Source organism: Hyla sarda, chromosome 9 (genome assembly GCF_029499605.1).
Source record: "Hyla sarda isolate aHylSar1 chromosome 9, aHylSar1.hap1, whole genome shotgun sequence".
Taxonomy (NCBI): domain Eukaryota; kingdom Metazoa; phylum Chordata; class Amphibia; order Anura; family Hylidae; genus Hyla; species Hyla sarda.
Window position 1 is genome coordinate 103,780,727 of NC_079197.1, and position 20,648 is coordinate 103,801,374.

The window sequence follows — 20,648 nt, forward strand, 5'->3', positions numbered from 1 at the left end:
AATTCGCGAATATGCGATATTCGCGAATAAAATTCGTATTGCGAATATTCGCGAGCAACACTACGATGGAGGAGGTTTCCAAGATTCTGCTCGGGCCGAGACTCGAGTTCCTGCTCTCTCCACAATTTACATTTCGGGTATAGAGAATTGAGAAGTGGACTTTCTCAGACACTCTTCCGCGGATCCGGAGGAGTGGTCTCTCCACCTGGAGGTGTTTGCGCAGATCTGCGATCTCTGGCGGACCCCAGACGTGGATCTCTTTACATCTCGCCACAACAGGCAGGTTCCTTGCTTTGTCGCGAAGTCGCGAGACCCTCTGGCTCTGGCGGTGGGTGCCTTGGTTATCCCATGGTCGTCCTTCCGTCTCCCTTACCTCTTTCCACCTCTCTCTCTCCGGCCCAGGGTTCAGTGGATACTTAAGGCGGAAGTCTTTCCCGCCTTTCAAGTGGCTCCAGATTGGCCCAGGCGCGCCTGGTACACCGACATCATTTGGCTGGTACTTTTCTTCAGGGCGTGGCCCATGCGGCGCCGCCTTTCTGGTCTCCCATCCCTCCTTGGCATCTCAACCTGGTGCTTGTCACTGAGGGAGGCTCCATTCGAACCTCTCTTTGCATTCTTTCGTGGAAGGTCGCCTTTCTCATCGCAATTACCTCCATTAGGAGGGTCTCTGAGCTGGTGGCTCTTTCCTGTCGCTCCCCCCTTTTGATCCTTCATCAGGACAAGGTTTTTTTCATCCACCTCCCTCTGTATTGCACCAGGTGGTTTCCCCCTTTCACATGAACAAAATCGTTCTTCCTTCTTTTGTTCTAATGCTAAGGAGCGTTCCCTACATAGTCTGAACGTTGTTCAGGCTGTCCGAATATATCTTTCAGTCACCTCCTCTTTTCGGCAGGGGTACTCGTTCTTCGTGATTTCAGAGGGTAGTCGCAAGGGTCTTTCGGCTTCCAAGGCAACCATTTCCCAGTGGATCCGTTCTGCCATCTTGGAATTGTATTGTCGCAAAGGGAAGGTCCCACCTTTCGGGTGACTGCGCATTCCATGCGTTCAGTTGGGGCTTCTTGGGCGCTCTGCAATAGGGCTTCGGCCCTGCAAGTTTGTAAGGTGGCCACCTGGTCGTCCTTGCACACTTTCACAAAATGTTACCAAGTGCACACATTTGCGTCAGCTGACACCAGTCTGTGTCGCAAGGTGTTGCAGGCGGCAGTGGCTCAGTCTTCAGTCTGATTCTGTGTTGGGTATATTTTCCCACCCTGGGGACTGCTTTGGTACGTCTCACGGTCTCTGTGTCCCCCAATGGAACCGACCGAGGAAAGTAGATTTTTTTTTATGCTTATCGTAAAATCTCTTTGTCGGAGGATCCATTGGCGGACACAGCAACCACCCATTGTTTGTTGCTAAGATTCGGTTGTTTTTGTCCGAATGGTGTTCTTCAGTTCCTTTTTTTGTCTAGTGCCCTTGGACACCTGCTGGTTCATTTTCCTCCTACTGCTTTGGGACTAAGCTGATTAGCTCAGGGTCAGTAGGTGGCGTATATCCTCTCAGGAGGGGCCGACTTTCTTTTGTAGGCCTAGTGTCAGCCTCCTAGTGGCAGCAAGATATACCCACGGTCTCTGTGTCCCCCAAAGGATCCTTCGAGAGAGATTTTACGGTAAGCAAGAAAAATCTACTTTTGTCCAGACAAGCTTTGGTGTCCTTTTTTGAATAACTGTAGTAGGTTTCTTAGAGACAAACAAGTTTCAGGATGTCCAAAACTCATAAAAATTATCTAGGTGTTGTAGGTGTGGCATCTAGCTGCTGGCAGTGTTTGACTAAATAACTTTGTTAAAGGGCTTCCCCAACAAAGTTATCCTCTATGGGAGCTGCGAAAAAGCATTCGGCTGTCTCTGTGGCTCCCAAAGAAATTGTATGGAGCAGTGCACATGCACAACCTGCTGCTTCCTTCTAACAGACGACTGTGGTCACCATTCTCAAGATTGCAGAGGTCCCAGTGGTAGGACCCCTCCAGTGTGTACCACATGCTAATTACCAGCTACTGGTCATTGGTGTAGAGACCTCGGCTCAACTAGGCAGGGAGTTTTATACATTGTTCTCTAGAACAGTGTTTCCCAACTCAGTCCTCAAAGCACACCAACAGCCCAGGATTTTAATTTTTCCCTGTTCTATTTCAATGGAGTAACTGAAAAAAACAAGAATGTTGGTGTGCCTTCAGGACTGGGTTGGGAAACACTGCTCTAGAATTACCTATGATAGATACTGCAATAATAACTGCTTATCAGCAAGACCTGCACTATGATAACACCCAGTCATCTAGCTATCAGTTGGCCATTGTCAAAGTCGAGACCACAGAATTGGGCCATAGGGCCCTGAACAGGCATGTACTAAGATTCTTGGCAGTTGCAAAATGCACCAAATCACAAAAAACGAAATTTCTAAAGTCTCATTCCCCAAGTTGCTATGGTTATATATATATATATATATATATATATATATATATATATATATATATATATATATCTGTATTGGTTTAGCCGGATAGAGATGTGCAAATGGCATAAAACAAAAGTCAGAGACAGTGGCACAGTTCAAATGCAGGGCTTTTCATGCAGTTTAGTGTCCAAAAACAAAATACAGTCGTATTCACATTGGTACAATCCTAAATGAAACCTTGTTTGCCCAGCATTGAATAAACACTATGAGTGACCACACTATACAAATGGCTTACTACAATCGACAAAAATTATTTTAAAGGTGTTACCTCACACCACTGGCACTTGTCACAAAGTCAGCTTTTTGAGGCTGTCCCTTTCACAGTACAATTCCCATCTGAGGGTCAGGTTCTGCTCAGCCTCTCTAGCAGACTAGCTGAATTCAGCACCTCTGCTGATCTAGGTTAGTTTGAAAACCTGGTGTAGCCAATAAAGTGCAAAAAAGCCCCACTGCCAATCCTGCTTTTCATTCTATAAAAATCCAGGCCCAAACATAGGACTTACCAAAAGTCCCTAGCAAGCTGAAAAACATTTTGGAAAAAATAAGACCTCAAGAAAGAGGCAAATAATTATTCACAGCACTGTTAGCGTAGGCTCACACGTAACGGATCTGCAGAGTATTTTACGCTGCGGATTCGCTGGTGACCCGACCCATAGTGTGCCTCCAGCTATGACCAAAAGCTCCCCCTGCCTCCTGGCCTGCTCACAGCTGCAATCCACCACTCCGAGCAGCCGCACAGAGGCCTGTGAGTCGCAGCACGCATGCGCAGTGTACTCAGACACTGCGAGTGAGCTTTTGGTCACAGCTGGAGGCACACTATAGGTCGGGTCACCGGCAGCGGAACTGTTACTTGTGACCCTACCCTTAGACAGGTACCTTGGGGAAATATAGGAAGGGACTTATCACTGCATTTAGAGTTTTTTTTGCTTACGTCGGGCACACACAAAATGTACGTCGCCTAAGCACTTTTTGTTGCAACTTTTGTATGTACGCAGAAAGTACCAAACATCCTTACATTTCAGTTTGCACTTTGCAGCGGTCACAAATTTATGAAGTGCTAATATCACACAAAAACATAATAAAAGTTGCAACCCCCCCCCCAAAATTTCCAAACCTAAGCCAGGCCAGACCTGGCTTACAAAACTGCCATTGAAGAGCACTTTTTTTTTTTGTGTCAACTGCAACTATTTTGTGCAGGAAAGAGACAGAAAAAAGGAGGAATCATACAAAATGATGTTCTGAAGGGATTTATAGCTTTTTGCTTATGTGCGCCAAATTTATCAAGCCCGCTTGATAAATGTGTCGCACATAAGCAAAACCAAAGCAAGAAAAAGTTACTTTAAAACTAATTTTTCAAAGACAAAAATGATAAATGTCACCCACAGCAATGACTGACCATTATTTCCATCACTATCTCACTAAATATATATATATATATATATATATATATATATATATATATATATATATATATATATATATCTCATGTAGTGATGACCCATTTTGGTTCTGAAGCTCCCAAAAATGTCAACCCGAAATAAAAACTAATGAATAAGTAAAAATAAGCAGAAAACTAACACAGATGCAGCAAGAACTTAGATATAAAACATATAAACTGTAATTTTTTTTTAAAATATCTATGTAGAGGACAGGAGCCAGATTGTACCAGAAAATAAAATGAAGATGCCTTCACCTGGTATCCAAAGGATCTGATCTTCCTGGCACAGATAAAGGACAACACAGGACATGTAGAGAGGCGCTACTACACAGCCATTCAGTGGAATAAATATATATATATTGAACGAGTACCCGGCGTTACCCGTTTTTTCTACCTAATCCTTGTGGGGGAGGAAAAGCAACATAGGAGGAAGTACTTGTCCTCATATCCCTTTCCTCATATCCCTACTTCATATGCCGACCTCATGTCCCGTCCACATGTCCGGATCTCATGTCCCGTCCTCGTATCCCGACCTCATATCCTGTCCTCATATCTCCTCCTCATATCACCTCCTCATATCCTGTCCTCATATCACCTCCTCATATCCTGCCCTCATATCCCCTCCTCATATCCTGTCCTCATATCACCTCCTCATATCCTGCCCTCATATCCCCTCCTCTTATTCCGACCTCATATCCTGTCCTCATATACCCTCCTCATATTCCGACCTCATATCCCCTCCTGATATTCCGACCTCATATGCCGACCTCATGTCCCGTCCACATGTCCGGACCTCATGTCCCGTCCTCGTATCCCGACCTCATATCCTGTCCTCATATCCTGTCCTCATATCTCCTCCTCATATCACCTCCTCATATCCTGTCCTCATATCTCCTCCTCATATTCTGACCTCATATCCCCTCCTCTTATTCCGACCTCATATCCTGTCCTCATATACCCTCCTCATATTCCGACCTCATATCCCCTCCTGATATTCCGACCTCATATGCTGTCCTCATATCCCCTCCTCATATTCCGACCTCATATCCTGTCCTCATATCCCCTCCTCATATTCCGACCTCATATCCTGTCCTCATATCCCCTCCTCATATTCCGACCTCATATCCTGTCCTCATATACCCTCCTCATATTCCGACCTCATATCCCCTCCTGATATTCCGACCTCATATGCTGTCCTCAAAGCCCAACCTCATATTCTGACCTCATATCACCTCCTCATATCCTGTCCTCATATCCCGACCTCATGTACCATCCTAATATCCTGTCCTCATATCTCATCCTCATATCTCGTCCTCAGGTGGGGCTGAATTGTGATGAAGCGATTGTAGGCTGAAAATAGAAGGAGGTGTGGTTTTGTGGAAGTGGGACTGGAAGTCCCATATACTTGCATGGGACTTCAGACAAAAACTCCATCCTTCACGTAAAGGGGTAGATTAGGGTTAATTTAACTATGATATATTTTTATTTGTCATAAAAGTAACATGTGTACTAAGTTTCATCAAAATTTCCCATAGACTTGCATGGGACTTTAAACAAAAAACCCTACCCTTGCAAATGGGGGTGGGTTAGGGTTAACTTATCTATGTTTAGGCACTTTTCATTTATTGAAAGTAAGAATTTAGGAACCTTGTTGGATGTAACTAACAGTACTAAACATGTTGGGGGAAAAAAAACTAAAAATATTACTTCATTTTATGCTATTACAAAGAAACTGCTCAGAACCAGAGTACAGCTGCAATTTGTCCTCCGACCGATAGGTGGAGCTCTTGTTATACTACGTTTGTTTGGAAAGCGTCTTCCCCTCTCTATTGTTCCTCGTCTCTAACCTCTGCCCTCTGCCTTCCGCCTTCCTCTTTCTCACCCGCCATTGTGGTGACAGGATTGCAGCTATTCATCATGGTGAGTGAATCCAGTGTAATCCTTCACAGTGGCGCCTTATATCGGAGCCGGCTGTGTGCTGTACAGTGGGGGAGGCGGTGTGCGGGCGTGTGGTGTGTGTATTGTGCAGGAGGACGGGGTGGGGGTCCTGAGGCGCCGGGGTCTTGTGTTCCCCTCTTTCTGATCCTGGCTGTTGTGGAGGGTGATGGGGCTCTATTCTCTGCGGGCTGTGAGGAGTCTACGGTGTTGGTTATTTCTCATACATGTACAGCTGGAACTACAAAGCCCATGATGCCCTCATAGTGTCAGTCTGCCGTGGAGTCACGTGATGGCATACTAAGTTATGTTGCTGTGACTGTAGACCCGTGTTCACCTCCAGATGTTGCAAGACTACAACTCCCAGCATGCCCGGACAGCCAACGGCTGTCCGGGCATGCTGGGAGTTGTAGTTTTGCAACATCTGGAGGTCCGCAGGTTGAAGATCACTGTAGACTATTCAAATGCCCCAGTCTCCAAACTGTGGTCTGCCAGATGTTGCAAAAATACAAATCCCAGCATGCCCTGACAATTAATGGCTGTCTGGGCATGCTGGGGATTGTAGTATTGCAACATTTGGCGGCCCCACAGGACATCAATGGACTGTACTCCTGTATTTGAGTTGGGGAGGTAGAGATGGAGGAGCCATTATATTGTAGGCGATCTCCAGTTGTCAAATGCCTTCTAGGCTTCTGTATGAGTGTTTACACTGTATTTCTCCATCTAAAACCTGCATATGGATTTGGTGTCCTATCCTTTACTGGGAAGGGTCTGCACAACATCCATGTCAAGAATTGAAGTCAGTGGGACATGCCATGTGGATATTGACAAAGGTGAAACCTTTGAAAGGGGGAAATTTATCAAAACCTGTGCAGTGAATTTGACTGGTTACCCATAGCAACAATCAGATTGCTGCTTACAGAAGGCCTCTAAAGAAGTGTTCTGGTTGCTATAGGCAACTGCTACATTTTCCTCTGCACAAGTTTAAGTATACCTCCATTAGTGTGTATGTACTGATTTAAATGGGCACTGTCATGAAATCTAAAAATTGATATGTTGTACTACTTAAGTACTACAACATATCTCTAATATACTTTAATTAAAAAAAGGTGATTTTAAACAAGTTTAAAATCACTTTTAAATTCGGCCACTAGGGGTCGCCCTCCTAGTGGCTGAATGCATTCTGCAATGACATCACTACTGGATTTCGACTCATTTCAGCCTGGCAATGAGTCGAAATCCAGTCACTGCGGTGCTCGCTCCCGCCTGTCAATCAGAAAGGCGAGAGCGAGCCCGCCCGCTCGCCCCCGTTACCCTGTCCAGAGGCAGCTCATTGATCCTCCGGTAAGTCTTCACCACTGGAGGAATGGGGTGGTGGAAGCGGGGTTCGGGGGAGCGCCGCCGCTCAGCACTAGAGGTATGGGGGTGGTGAGCGGGGTTCGGGAGAGCGCCGCTGCTGCTCCCGCTCCCGAAGTAGCACTGCTGCGCTAATAAAGTTATTGTTTTCACCACATGGTGCCTCCAGCTGTTTCAATACTATAACTCCCAGCATGCCCTGACAGCCAGTAGATGTCAGGGCAAGCTGGAAGTTGTAGTGGTGAAACAGCTGGAGGCACCCTGTATAGTGAGCTAAGGGCGGAGGTGCCGGCCCCAGCAGGCATCAGTGACGTGGTGCCTGCTGGGGAAGTCTGCCTGGTAGTGAGCACACTACCAGGCAGACAAAAAGGGATTTTAATATAGTAAAAAAAAAATGTAAAGGGAGGGGGAGGGGGGGGGGGGTTAGGGAGAGATGGGCAATAGGCAGGGACAAAAAGACACACACACTCTGCTCAAAAAATAAAGGGAACGCTTAAGGTAATACATCCTAGATCTGAATGAACTAATCAAACTAAATTAAATACTTTCGCCTTTACATAGTTGAATGTGCTGACGACAAAATCACACAAATTATCAATGGAAATCAAATTTATCAACCCATGGAGGTCTGGATATGGAGTCACACTCAAAATCAAAGTGGAAAACCGCACTACAGGCTGATCCAACTTTATGTCCTTAAAACAAGTTACAATGAGGCTCAGTAGTGTGTGTGGCCTCCACGTGCCCGTATGACCTCCCTACAATGCCTGGGCAGGCTCCTGATGAGGTGGGGTATGGTCTCCTGAGGGATGTCCTCCCAGACCTGGACTAAAGCATCCGCCAACTCCTGGACAGTCTGTGGTGCATTGTGGCATTGGTGGATTGAGCGAGACATGATGTCCCAGATGTGCTAAATCGGATTCAGGTCTGGGGAACGGGCGGGCCAGTCCATAGCATCAATGCCTTCCTCTTGCAGGAACTGCTGACACACTCCAGCCACATGAGATCTAGCATTGTCTTGCATTAGGGGGAACCCAGGACCAACCGCACCAACATATGGTCTCACAAGGGGTCTGAGGATCTCATCTCAGTACCTAATGGCAGTCAGACTATCTCTGGGAAGCACATGGAGGGCTGTGCGGCCCCCAAAGAAATGCCACCCCACACCATTACTGACCCACCGCCAAACCAGTCATGCTGGAGGATGCACGCAGCAGAATGTTCTCCACCGCGTCTCCAGACTGTCACGTACTCAGTGTAAACCTGCTTTAACCCCTTAACGACGCAGGATGTATATTTACGTCCTGTGCCGACTCCCGCGATATGAAGTGGGATAGCGCCGCGATCCCGCATCATATCGCGTCGGTCCTGGCGCTCAACGGCCGGGACCTGCGGCTAATACCACACATCGCCGATCGCGGCGATGTGCGGTATTAACCCTTTAGAAGCGGCGGTCAAAGCTGACCGCCGCTTCTAAAGTGAAAGTGATCCGGCTGCTCAGTCGGGCTGTTCAGGACCGCCGCGGTGAAATCGCGGCGTCCCGGACAGCTGACCGGACACCGGGAGGGCCCTTACCTGCCTCCTCGGTGTCCGATCGGCGAATGACTGCTCCGTGCCTGAGATCCAGGCAGGAGCAGTCAAGCGCCGATAACACTGATCACAGGCGTGTTAATACACGCCTGTGATCTGTGTAAAAGATCAGTGTGTGCAGTGTTATAGGTCCCTATGGGACCTATAACACTGCAAAAAATTTATTTTAAAAAAGTGTTAATAAAGGTCATTTAACCCCTTTCCTAATAAGTTTGAATCACCCCCATCACTTCCCATAAAAAATAAAACAGTGTAAAAATAAATAAACATATGTGGTATCGTCACGTGCGCAAATGTCCGAACTATAAAATATATAATTAATTAAACTGCACGGTCAATGGCGTGCACGCAAAAAAATTCAAGTCCAAAAAAGCGTGTTTTGGTCACTTCTTATACCATTAAAAAGTGATCAAAAAGTCTGATCAAAACAAAAATCATACTGATAAAAACTTCAGATCACGGCGCAAAAAATGAGTCCTCATACCGCCCTTTGCGTGGAAAAATAAGTTATAGGGGTCAGAAGATGAAATTTTTAAACGTATAAATTTTCCTTCATGTAGTTATGATTTTTTCCAGAAGTGCGACAAAATCAAACCTATATAAGTAGGGTATCATTTTAACCGTATGGACCTACAGAATAAAGATAAGGTGTAATTTTTACCCAAATATGCACTGCGTAGAAACAGAAGTCCCCAAAAGTTACAAAATGGTGTTTTTTCTTCGATTTTGTCGCACAATGATTTCTTTTCCGTTTTGCCATACATTTTTGGGTAAAATGACTGTCACTGCAATGTAGAATTGGCGACACAAAAAATAAGCCATAATATGGATTTTTAGGTGGAAAATTGAAAGGGTTATGATTTTTAAAAGGTAAGGAGGAAAAAACGAAAGTGCAAAAACGGAAAAACCCTGAGTCCTTAAGGGGTTAATCTGTGAAGAACAAAGGGCGCCAGTGGCGAATTTGCTAATCTTGGTGTTCTCTGGCAAATGCCAAACGTCCTGCATGGTGTTGGGCTGTAAGCACAACCCCCACCTGTGGATGTCGGCCCTCATGGAGTCTGTTTCTGACCATTAGAGTGGACACATGCACATTTGTGGCCTGCTGGAGGTCATTTTGCAGGGCTCTTGCAGTGCTCCTCCTTGCACAATGGCAAAGGTAGCGGTCCTGCTGCTGGGTTGTTGCCCTCCATGTCTCCTGATGTACTGGCCTGTCTCCTGGTAGCGCCTCCATGCTCTGGTCACTACGCTAACAGACACGGCAAACCTTCTTGCCACAGCTCACATTGTTGTGCAATCCTGGATGAGTTGCACTACCTGAGCCACTTGTATGGGTTGTAGACTCTGTCTCATGCTACCACTAGAATGAAAGCACCGCCAGCATTCAAAAATGACCATAGGAACTGAAGTGGTCTGTGGTCACCACCTGCAGAACCGCTGTTTGTGTTCCCTTCCTTTTTTTGTATTTTATTTATTTTTTTTTTTTTTTTTTAAGGTGTGTGTGTATACATTTTATTTTGTTTAACTTTATTTTGGAAAAATTCAATAATGTAATTTCCTGGTGTGCAATGTCTTGACAGTTGATGACATGTAGCCATTGTCACTATGCTCTAAACATCACTGTAGCATAGTGGTCACACCAGAGTAACAAAAGCAGATTGGGGATAGAAGAATGTATATTGAATAGTTTCCCTCCATTGCCTTCCATGTTTGTGAACAGCTGACGGTTCTTAGTGGTTTTATAGTAAACCTTTCCAAACTGTGCGGTGACACCTTAGTGTTAGCAATACAAACGTACATGTATTTTTATGGCTCCCCCTTCTGTCATATTCACACTATGGTCGAGGGATCATATGCAGTTGGGGAGACTTATCAAAACAATGTGTAGAGAAAAGCTGACCAGTTGCCCAAAACAACCAATCAGATAGCTTTTTTTTTTTTTTTTTTTTTTTTTTTTTGAGGCTTTTTAATCCCTTAAGGACACAGCTCTTTTTTGGTAATCTGACCACTGTCACTTTATATATTTCTCTTTATATATTAACTCTGGGATGCTTTTACCTTTTCATTCTGATTCTAAATGTTTTTTTGTGACACATTCTACTTAACATAGTGGTAAATGTTCGTTACTTGCATCGTTTCTTGGTGAAAAATCCCAAAATGTCATGAAAATTTAGACAATTTAGCATTTTTCTAGCTTTGAAACTCTGCTTGTAAGGAAAATGGACATTCCAAATTATATATTCACAAATACTATATCTACTTTATGTTGGCATCATAAAGTTGACCTGTTTTTACTGTGTGCAGACATTAGAGGGCTTCAAAGTATAGCAGCAACTATGCAACTAATGTTCACGAAAAATTCATAATCTGAAATTTTCAGGGACCAGTTAAGTTTGAAGTGGATTTGAGGGTCCTTTCTGTGTAGAATACCCTGCAAATTACCCCATTATAGAAACTGCACCCCTCAAAGTAGTCAATGACATTCAGAAAGTTTAACCCTTTAGGTGTTTCACAGGAACAGCAGCAAAGTGGAGGAGAAAAATAAAATCTCCATTTATTTTTTTTTATTTTTTTTACACTAACCTGTTCATGTAGCCCAATTTTTTTAATTTTTTTTAAATTTTTTATTTTTTTTACAAGGGTTATAAGGAGAAAAAGTACCACAAAATTTGTAGCCCAATTTCTCTCGAGTAAGGAAATAACTCATATGTTGACGTAAAGTGCACTGCGGGCTCTCAACGGTGCTGAATTGGTTTTTGCGCGGCATGTAGCATTTAGGAAGCCCTCATGGTTCCAAACAGCAAAAAAACACATGGCATACTATTTGGGGAAACTACACCCCTCAAGGAACGTAACAAGGGGTATAGTGAGCCCTAACACCTCACAAGTTTACGTTGAAGTTGGACGTAAAAATGAGAAAGTGATTTTTAACCCTAAGATGATGGTGTTACTCGAAATTTTTCATTTTCACATGGGGTAATAGGAGAAAATGGACCTCAAAATTTGTAGCCCAATTTCTCCTGAGTAAGGAAATACATGGGGCTTTTGGAGAGAGAATTTGGTTGGAATAGAAGTCGGGGGTCATGTGCGTTTACAAAGCCCCACATTGGACCCTACTTTGGAAACTACACCCCTCAAGGAATGTAATAAGGGGTGCAGTGAGCATTTATACACCACTGGCATTTAACAGATCTATGGAACAGTAGGCTGTGCAAATGAAAAATTTAATTCATTTTCATGGACCACCGTTCAAGAAAAATGACACCTGTCGGGTGTAAATACTCACTGCACCCCTTATTACATTACCTGAAGGGTGTAGTTTCCAAAATGGGGTCACACGTGGGGGAGGTCCACTGTTCTGGTACCATGGGGGCTTTGTAAACGCACATGGCCTTCAATTCCAGCCAAATTCTCTCTCCAAAAGCCCAATGGTGCTGCTTCTCTTCTGAGCATTGTAGTGCGCCCGCAGAGCCCTTAAAGTCCACATATGTGGTATTTATGTACTCAGAAGAAATGGTGTTACAATGGTGAAATGGTTTAATGTTCGTTATTTCTCCTATTACCCCTTGTGGAAAAAAAAAAAAATTTGGTAACACCAACATTTTAGTAAGAAAAATAAAATTTTTCATTTTCACGTCCAACCTCTGAAAATTTGTCAAACACCGGTGGGGTGTTAAGGCTCACTATACTCCTTGTTACTTTCTGTGAGGGGTGTAGTTTGCAAAATGGGGTTACATTTTTTTTTTTTTGCGTTTTTCACCAATTTAGGCCTCAAATGTACATGGTGCATGATGATCCCTGTTGTGCGTCCGTAGTTCACTTTATACCTACATATGGGGTATTTCCGTACTCAGGAGAAATTGCATTACAAATTTTGGGAGTCGTTTTTTCCTTTTTCTTGTGAAAGTGAAAAGTATGGGGCAACACCAGCATGTTAGTGTTTAAAAAAAAAAAAAAAAAAATGTATACTAACATACTGCTGTATACCCAAACTTTTCCATTTCATAAGGGGTAAAACGAGAAAGTGCCCCAGAATTTGTAACACAATTTCTCCTGAGTTTGGAAATACCCCACATGTGGCCCTAAACTGTTGCCTTGAAATAAGACAGGGCTCTGAAGGGAGAGCGCCAAGCGCATTTGAGGCCTACATTAGCACAGGGGCGGACCTGGATGCAAGCATTACAATTGCATCCGCCACCACAAATACCCTACAGCAGTGTTTCCCAAACAGGTTGCCTCCAGCTGTTGCGAAACTCCCAGCATGCCTGGACAGTCAATGGCTTTCCGGCAATGCAGGTAGTTGTTTTGCAACAGCTGGAGGCACACTGGTGAGGAAACTGAGAGGTTCTGTTATCTAACTTTGTGTTTCCTCACTAGTGTGCCTCCAGCTGTGGCAAAACTACAACTCTCAGCATGCACTGAGAGGCACACAGCTGGAGGCATGCAACTACAACTCCCAGCGTGCAGAGACAGCAGTTTTTAGTTATGCAACATCTGGAGGGCCACAGTTTAGAGATCACTGCAGAGTGATCTCCAAACTGTGGCCCTCCAGATGTTGCAAAACTACAGATCTCAGCATGCCCACACAGCCATTTGCCATCTAGGCATGCTGGGATTTGTAGTTTTGCAAGATCTGAAGGGCAACAGCTTAGGCTCTAAACTGTGGTCCTCTAGGCCACTTACCCAGATTGCTGTCGCCATGACATCAGGATCGCTGCCGGATTACGTCATTGCAGCCGCCGCCAGGACCTGGATGGGTGGGCAGAGCGGAGGAACTGAACTTAAACGTGATTTTCCCACCCCCTGCCCTCCTTCTGCAATTGGTCGGTCACTTCTGACTGATCAATCATAGGGTTAGGAGGAGTGGCACCCCTGCCACCCCACTCCTATGCCTTCAGGGGGACCTGGGCTGTCGTACAGCTCCAATCCCCCTTATTTTCCAGGTCACCGGAGACACGTATGAAAATCACTTTAAATCACAGCAGGCAGGAGTAAGTCATTCTTATGCACGTTCCTATGACTGAATTACTGTCGCAAAATAATGCATTTCTAAAAACTGTCACAAATTAAAAAAATATTTTGGAAAGCTCTTTGTTGCAGTATAGTTATAGAGAGCAGCATGTTTGCCTGTTTGCATCCTACCTAGTTCCATCCATGTACACCTAAGAGTATATTCACACAGACACAAAATTCTGGGATTTCAACATCAAAAATATCATGGTGTCACTTCTCGAAACTGCTCATAGTGATTTGAATGGGTGGAAACGCACTAAAGTGACATTTTACTGCTCGTCAGTACAATTAAGCACTGAAGTGCTCCTCACGAATCAAAGTTGTGGCACTTCACATCGGTGGGTTTTATGCCCATGTGAATGTACCCTTGGTCATATCCTGGTATACAAGGATTACTCTTATGTAGGAGTACAGGGACCTCTGTAGAACTTGAAGGACCACACTGCTGTAGGCCATGAGCTTTGATCTAGAAGCACTCTTGCTGTCATAACCACGTATGTGTGTATATTATAAATATATATTATTTTATTTTCCCATCAGTCGTCCCACAAGACGTTCAGAATCAAAAGGTTTCTTGCCAAGAAGCAGAAACAGAATAGGCCAATCCCACAGTGGATCCGAATGAAGACTGGCAATAAGATCAGGTATGTATAAAGCTTAGTACACCCCCCATCTACACAAAGGGGTGACCACTGGACCACCAGGGATGGAATAAAGGCACCTTTAGACGCCACTGTCAGCGGCAATCTAAAGGGTTAATAGGCTGCATGTCGGCTATTAACGCCGGCCCTCAGCTACAGGAATCAGCTGGGGGCTGGCCGGTATGACGCTGGCTTGAGTCGGGAGCCCGAGTCATACCATCTTAACGGCACATGGACGAGTGTACACGTCCATGTTCGTTAAGGGGTTAAAGCAGTATCCTGTCCCTAGACATCTTATCTCTATCCTCTATCCAGCGGCTGGACGGGCCAACACTTATGTTCAGATTGCCATGGTTTTGACGATACACCACACACCTTCCCTTCATGTCTATGGGAGTGGGTGTGACGAGCGACCACAGACGTCACAAACACAGCCGGCCGAAGCAGTCATTGTAAACATGAGTGTTCAGAAAGCCAGGATACTGGCCCGGAGAGCACAAAGGGAGTATCCCAGTGATCAGATCCTTAGGATAGCAGATAAAATGTCTAGGGCCCCCCTTTAAGCAGTTTAAAAGTCTTGTTATAAACAGTGAATACAAGGCACACCCTTAAAATCAGTCACTTAGTATCATTATTTGTTGCCCATAGCAACCAATTAAAGCCCTGCTTCCACTTTATCAAAGCCATATGAGGAAAGAAAGAGCTGTGATTAGTTGCTATGGGCAAAACAATCTAGTTGGCTTGATAAATCTTCCTATAAATATTTACAATTCTCAACTCTTTCCATGGTGTTGGACTGTTTTTTATATTGTACTTGTGGTTCCAATGCAGGTTGCAATTACAGTGCTTCATTCCAGTGGGAGTGCTGTCATTATCCTGCAGAAAGTAAAGATGTCGGCTTGTTTGGTTTTACCTTCATTCTTGGAGAATCCTTTTATGCTGACAGCTACAGAAAACTGCTGTGTATTTACTATAAATGACATTTGAGCAGTCAAGTTGCAAGGTAGTAAAATATGCATTGTATTTGCAGGTATAACTCCAAGAGGAGACACTGGAGAAGGACCAAGCTCGGCCTGTAAAGAAGCTGGAAGATGGCAGACCAGTTCTATGTTGGTTCCAAACAAAAACCTGATCATCTTGTTATACAGTTTATTTTATAGCAGTATCTGCTATTTGCTTATGGAATAAAAGAAAACATACCATCAGTGTTTGTCTCTGTCCATTGTATTAAAAGAAAAGCAGGCAGGATACTTATGAGCTCTGGCTGAAACTGTCTATAATGTGAAATCAGATCAGTCTCTGCAGAAGTTTCCCAAACAGTGTGCCTCCAGCTGTTGTAAAACTCTCAGCATGTCTGGACAGCCAGCTTTAATTGTAATGGTCGTATGAGACTGTTCAGGCATGCTGAGAGTTGTAGTTTTTCAATACAATGGCCCTGATCTACTATTGTAAACCTGACTTGGTTTGTCGGGTTGTCAGAATTTGTCACATTGCAACAATTTGTCTGCGACAGAATTTGCAGCAAAAACAAGAAAAATCAACCAACTCTCCATTTTACTGAGCGAACACGAAAAAGGCCAAGGCTGTAAAGTAAAAGAAAAACTCCAAGGTGGCGCTGTTCCAGCAAAAACATGAACTTCTGGTATTTTGCTTAAAAAATTTTATTGATAAATATTTATTTTTATCAATAAATATGTTTTTTTTTTTTTTTTTTTTTTAAGCGAAATACCAGAAGTTCATGTTTTTGCTGGAACAGCGCCACCTTGGAGTTTTTTCTTTTATTTTGTCTGATTACTGGACCCAAAGCCACAGTATCCAGTCAAGCTCCTACGGCCTGCAGTTCCACTGATACCACAATAGCTGGGGTGATCTGCTAAACACCAAGAGGTTCAGCAGGTGAGAGTCCATATACCAGACCCTCGCCTTTTTACTGAAGCCTGCAGGATTACACGAGGCGCTGCCCTCTATTTTTTTTTTTCCTCTTTATCTTTATAAGGCTGTAAAGTGGGTGTGATCACAGGAAAGTAGGCGTGGTCCCATTTTCAAAAAATCCCAACATATTTATAGAACATGTAGAGGATTTTAGCTCTGGAACACCCCACAACTCAGAGCAGGTGTTAAAAAAAGAGCAAAATGTAGGCAAAATACTGTGGGAAAAAAATCTTTGGGGGGGAAAATCCTACAAAGAAAACTCTAATCAACTCTTCAGGGCCAATGTATGTGTGTCTGCCCATTCACCTGTGACAGCACTCCCTGGAGAGCATCTGAAAAGATAAAAAGGAACACTCCTCTCTTTTATGATGAGAACTAATATCTTACCTAGGAAGTACATTGTAAAATCAAAAGGTATATAAAGAATTTATAAAATAAAAGAATTATAACTATTCCCACATCCAGATCCCCTAATATCATTTATGTATCTCTATAACAATATTACTACTTTTTGCTATATGTAAATCCCTTTTCATAAGTCATTCCATTACATATTTGCCTTATTTATCTGTTCATTAAACCTCTTTACTATAGTTTGCTTATTACTTTTTTGTTTCAATACTATTCTGACACCAAATACTTTCAGATCGTCTCTATTTACCCAGAGCCTTTAGTCTTGACATTTTGCGCTTCTTTTTACACTCTCTACATGAACCAGTATTGCAGGGGTTGACTGTATGTGGACCAATGGACGGGTGTGCATCCATGCGCCTGCGCACTTGTTTAATCAGGTCCGCGGATAGTCAGCTCCATACAATTTCCCCCGTATTCCTATTGAACATTTCGGATACGAACCGACACTGCAGGGGTTAACTGGGAGTGAAATCCTGGACCAACGTACAGCTATGCGCCTGCGCATTCCGCGCAATCAGGGCCGTGGACATATTACTCACTGGAACATAGTCGTGCACGTGACTACAGTGATGGCGGTGAGTCATGTGAACAGTGTATCACATGACAGACCGGCCGGATGTAAACAGCCTGTAAGGGCTGTCAATCAAGCGTCCGGCTCATAGATTGGCCCGGAGGACATCAAGGCAAAATGGACAGTCACAACTTGGCGTGTGACGTGTCACAGATTCTCGACCTAGGACTGGTTAATAAACACTCCTGTGTATAACAAAGAGGGCTATTGGTTTTATCTACTGGACGTTTCAGATGTGGATTGGCTTGCAGTCTAAAGTTCTCTGATTGGCTGTAAGCACCCTACATACACAGGGACACCATATAAATAGGCTCATTCTACCCTGACACTTAATGCTGTCAGCTGTCTCTTTGATAAAGCCACACTAAGTGGCGAAACATGTATTGTATTTTAACTCTTCCAAATGCACTGCTGTCTATACCTAATCACAGCCAATAAATAAGGTCCTGACTGAATACTCGCACCTGCGGTGTGAGATACCAGGTGGTCATAACACCTTGATTTACAGTATATGTCGAAATATTGACTCAGGGATGTGGAAATCCTATCGCCCGAGACAAGTAGTTGACAAGTAGCTGGGCAGGTGAATTATTATTTTTTTTTTTTAAATAGATTTAGCCCTGTATCGGGCAAGCAGGGTCAGACAGACTTCCCCCGTATTTTTCTTTAATGCCGGTGTGAGGCGCAGGAGCGGATGCAAGTCTGCACCTCACATCGGCGCTCAGGGTGTATGTAAGGGGCGGCATCCCCCAGCTGACTACAGAGCCCCCTTATCTCCCCCCCCCCCCCCCCCCCCGGAGGATGGAGGACGCAGCTCTACATTACACAAGAAGCAGGGGGAGAGCGAGGATGTTCATCTCCTCCCCTCCCCCTGCTCTGTCCCTACAGGACCTGATCTACCACGGGGAGGTTAAAAGTTTGCACGGGGAAAACACCGGGTGAGGGGAGATTTTCAAACCCATGCAATCTCACACTGGCCGGCGGGTCTTTATTGTGCTGGGGCTACAGCTCTGATGTCCACTCATGGCCAGCTCAGGTGAGGAGGCAGAGAATGCAGACGGCGGCAGGAAGGGTGGTTGTATATGTATGGTGTGAGTGGATGTGTGTGTGTATGTATGGAATGTATTGATTGGGGGGGGGGGGCAGTGGTGGGTGTATGTATGATGTGTGCATATGTATGGTGTGAGTGTATGTGTGATGTGTGTATGTAATGTAGGATGTGAAGGGGGGCAGCGGTGGGTGTATGTATGATGTGTGCGTATGTATGGTGTGGGTGGATGTGTGTATGATGTATGTGTGTATGATGTGTGTGTATGATGTCTGATGTGTGTATGTATGTAATGTATGATGTGGGGGGCAGCAGTGGATGTATGATGTGTGCATATGTATGGTGTGGGTGGATGTGTGTATGATGTCTGATGTGTGTGTGTATGTAATGTATGATGTGGGGGGCAGCAGTGGGTGTATGTATGATGTGTGCATATGTATGGTGTGGGTGGATGTGTGTATGATGTGTGTGTGTATGATGTATGTATATGATGGATGTATGTATGTAATGTATGATGTGAAGGGGGGGCAGCAGTGGGTGTATGTATGATGTGTGCATATGTATGGTGTGGGTGGATGTGTGTATGATGTCTGTGTGTATGTATGTAATGTATGATGTGGGGGGCAGCAGTGGGTGTTTGTATGATGTGTGCATATGTATGGTGTGGGTGGATGTGTGTATGATGTGTGTGTGTATGATGTATGTATATGATGTCTGATGTGTGTATGTATGATGTGAAGGGGGGCAGCGGTGGGTGTATGTATGATGTGTGCATATGTATGGTGTGGGTGGATGTATGTATGTGTGTATGATGTCTGATGTGTGTATGTATGTAATGTATGATGTGGGGGGGCAGCGGTGGGTGTATGTATGGTGTGAGTGTATGATGTATTTGCGATGTTTGTATGTAATGTATGATGTGGGGGGACAGTGGCGGGGGTGTGTGTGTATGTATGATATGGGGGCAGTGGCCAGTGTATGCATGAATGTTTTGTACAGGGGAGGACTGACACGTCGGGCATTAGGGCAGTGCCCAAGGGCCTGTGTCTTTATTTTCAGTGGCTTCTGGCCACCTGCACTAAATTGCACCCCCAGAATCCCACCCCCTTCATACTCACCCGCCAACCAAGAGCCCCACGGATGCACGCAAACACGCCTGAACCAAAACTACAACTCCCAGCATGTTGCACCATAACCTGAACTGTAGAACTATAAAGTGTAACATGCTGGGAGTTGTAGTTTTGGTTCGGGTCAGCTGCAGAGCTATAGGCTGCATCAGGGCATGCTGGGTGTTGTAGTTACTAACTGCAATTCCCAGTATTCCTTGACACAGACTATGGCTCTGCAGCTGACACAAACCAAAACTACAACTCCCAGCATGTTACACAATAACCTTAACTGTACTACTATACAGTGCAACATGCTGCAACACCCACACAACCATAGGCTGTATCAGGGCATGCTGGGAGTTGTAGTTATCTAGTAACTAAATGCAACTTCCAGCATTTTCTAAAAATTATAAATTAGAGTAAATAAAATGCACCAAACAAACTGGAGAAGCAGAACACCCCCCCCCCCTCCCCCCCAGTAACACAGCGGCGTTCACTGTTATCCAACCAAAAGACTCCATATATAAGTCCCTATGAAGACTGAAAAATAGTGATTAGAATATTTTAAAAAGTGCGTATATATGTGAATAAGCCCCTTTCCTAATAAAAGTTTCCAATTATCTTTAAATAAAAATAATGTACAAAAATAAACATAAGTGTTATCGCTGCATGTGGAAATGTCCAGACTATTAAAATATAATGTTAATTAAACCGTATGGTGAACGGTGTAAATGTAAAGAATAGTCCAGAATTGCTCATTTTTGGTCACTTCATATGAGAAATTTTTTATGGTGATCAAAAAGTTACATCTAGACTTTTCTGCACTTGCCTCGGGCGTAAAAGGAGCTACAGCCCTCCCTCCGCTAATAGCCTGGCATGCTGCGATCACCGGGGCCGCTATTAAACCATTAGATCACCGCTGTCTAAGTTGACAGCAGTGTCTAAAGGAATCTTATAACCATCCCTGGTGGTCTAGTGGGGTGAATCGTACTATTTTGCTAGAAATTATTTTATCTACCAGGACAAGTGGATTTTCTTGAGGGACAAGTAGATTGTGTTCCGCTTTAGTCCCTTGGACAAGTAGTTTTTTTTTATTTGCACATCCCTGTGACTAGAA

General features: G+C 44.2%; 1 protein-coding gene and 1 non-coding gene across 2 annotated transcripts; both read left to right on the forward strand.

Annotated features, from left to right (window-relative positions):
• The first annotated feature begins 5,711 nt into the window (after positions 1-5,711).
• Positions 5,712-15,662, forward strand: RPL39 (ribosomal protein L39). Its single transcript, XM_056540024.1, has 3 exons — positions 5,712-5,845; positions 14,357-14,460; positions 15,488-15,662. Exons 1-3 carry the CDS (start codon positions 5,843-5,845, stop codon positions 15,534-15,536), a joined length of 156 nt encoding a protein of 51 aa, XP_056395999.1. The 5' UTR covers positions 5,712-5,842; the 3' UTR covers positions 15,537-15,662.
• LOC130292201 (small nucleolar RNA SNORA69) lies at positions 15,282-15,411 on the forward strand. The gene has a single exon (XR_008848109.1). It is a non-coding gene; the product is annotated as a small nucleolar RNA SNORA69 (small nucleolar RNA).
• Positions 15,663-20,648: the final 4,986 nt, after the last annotated feature.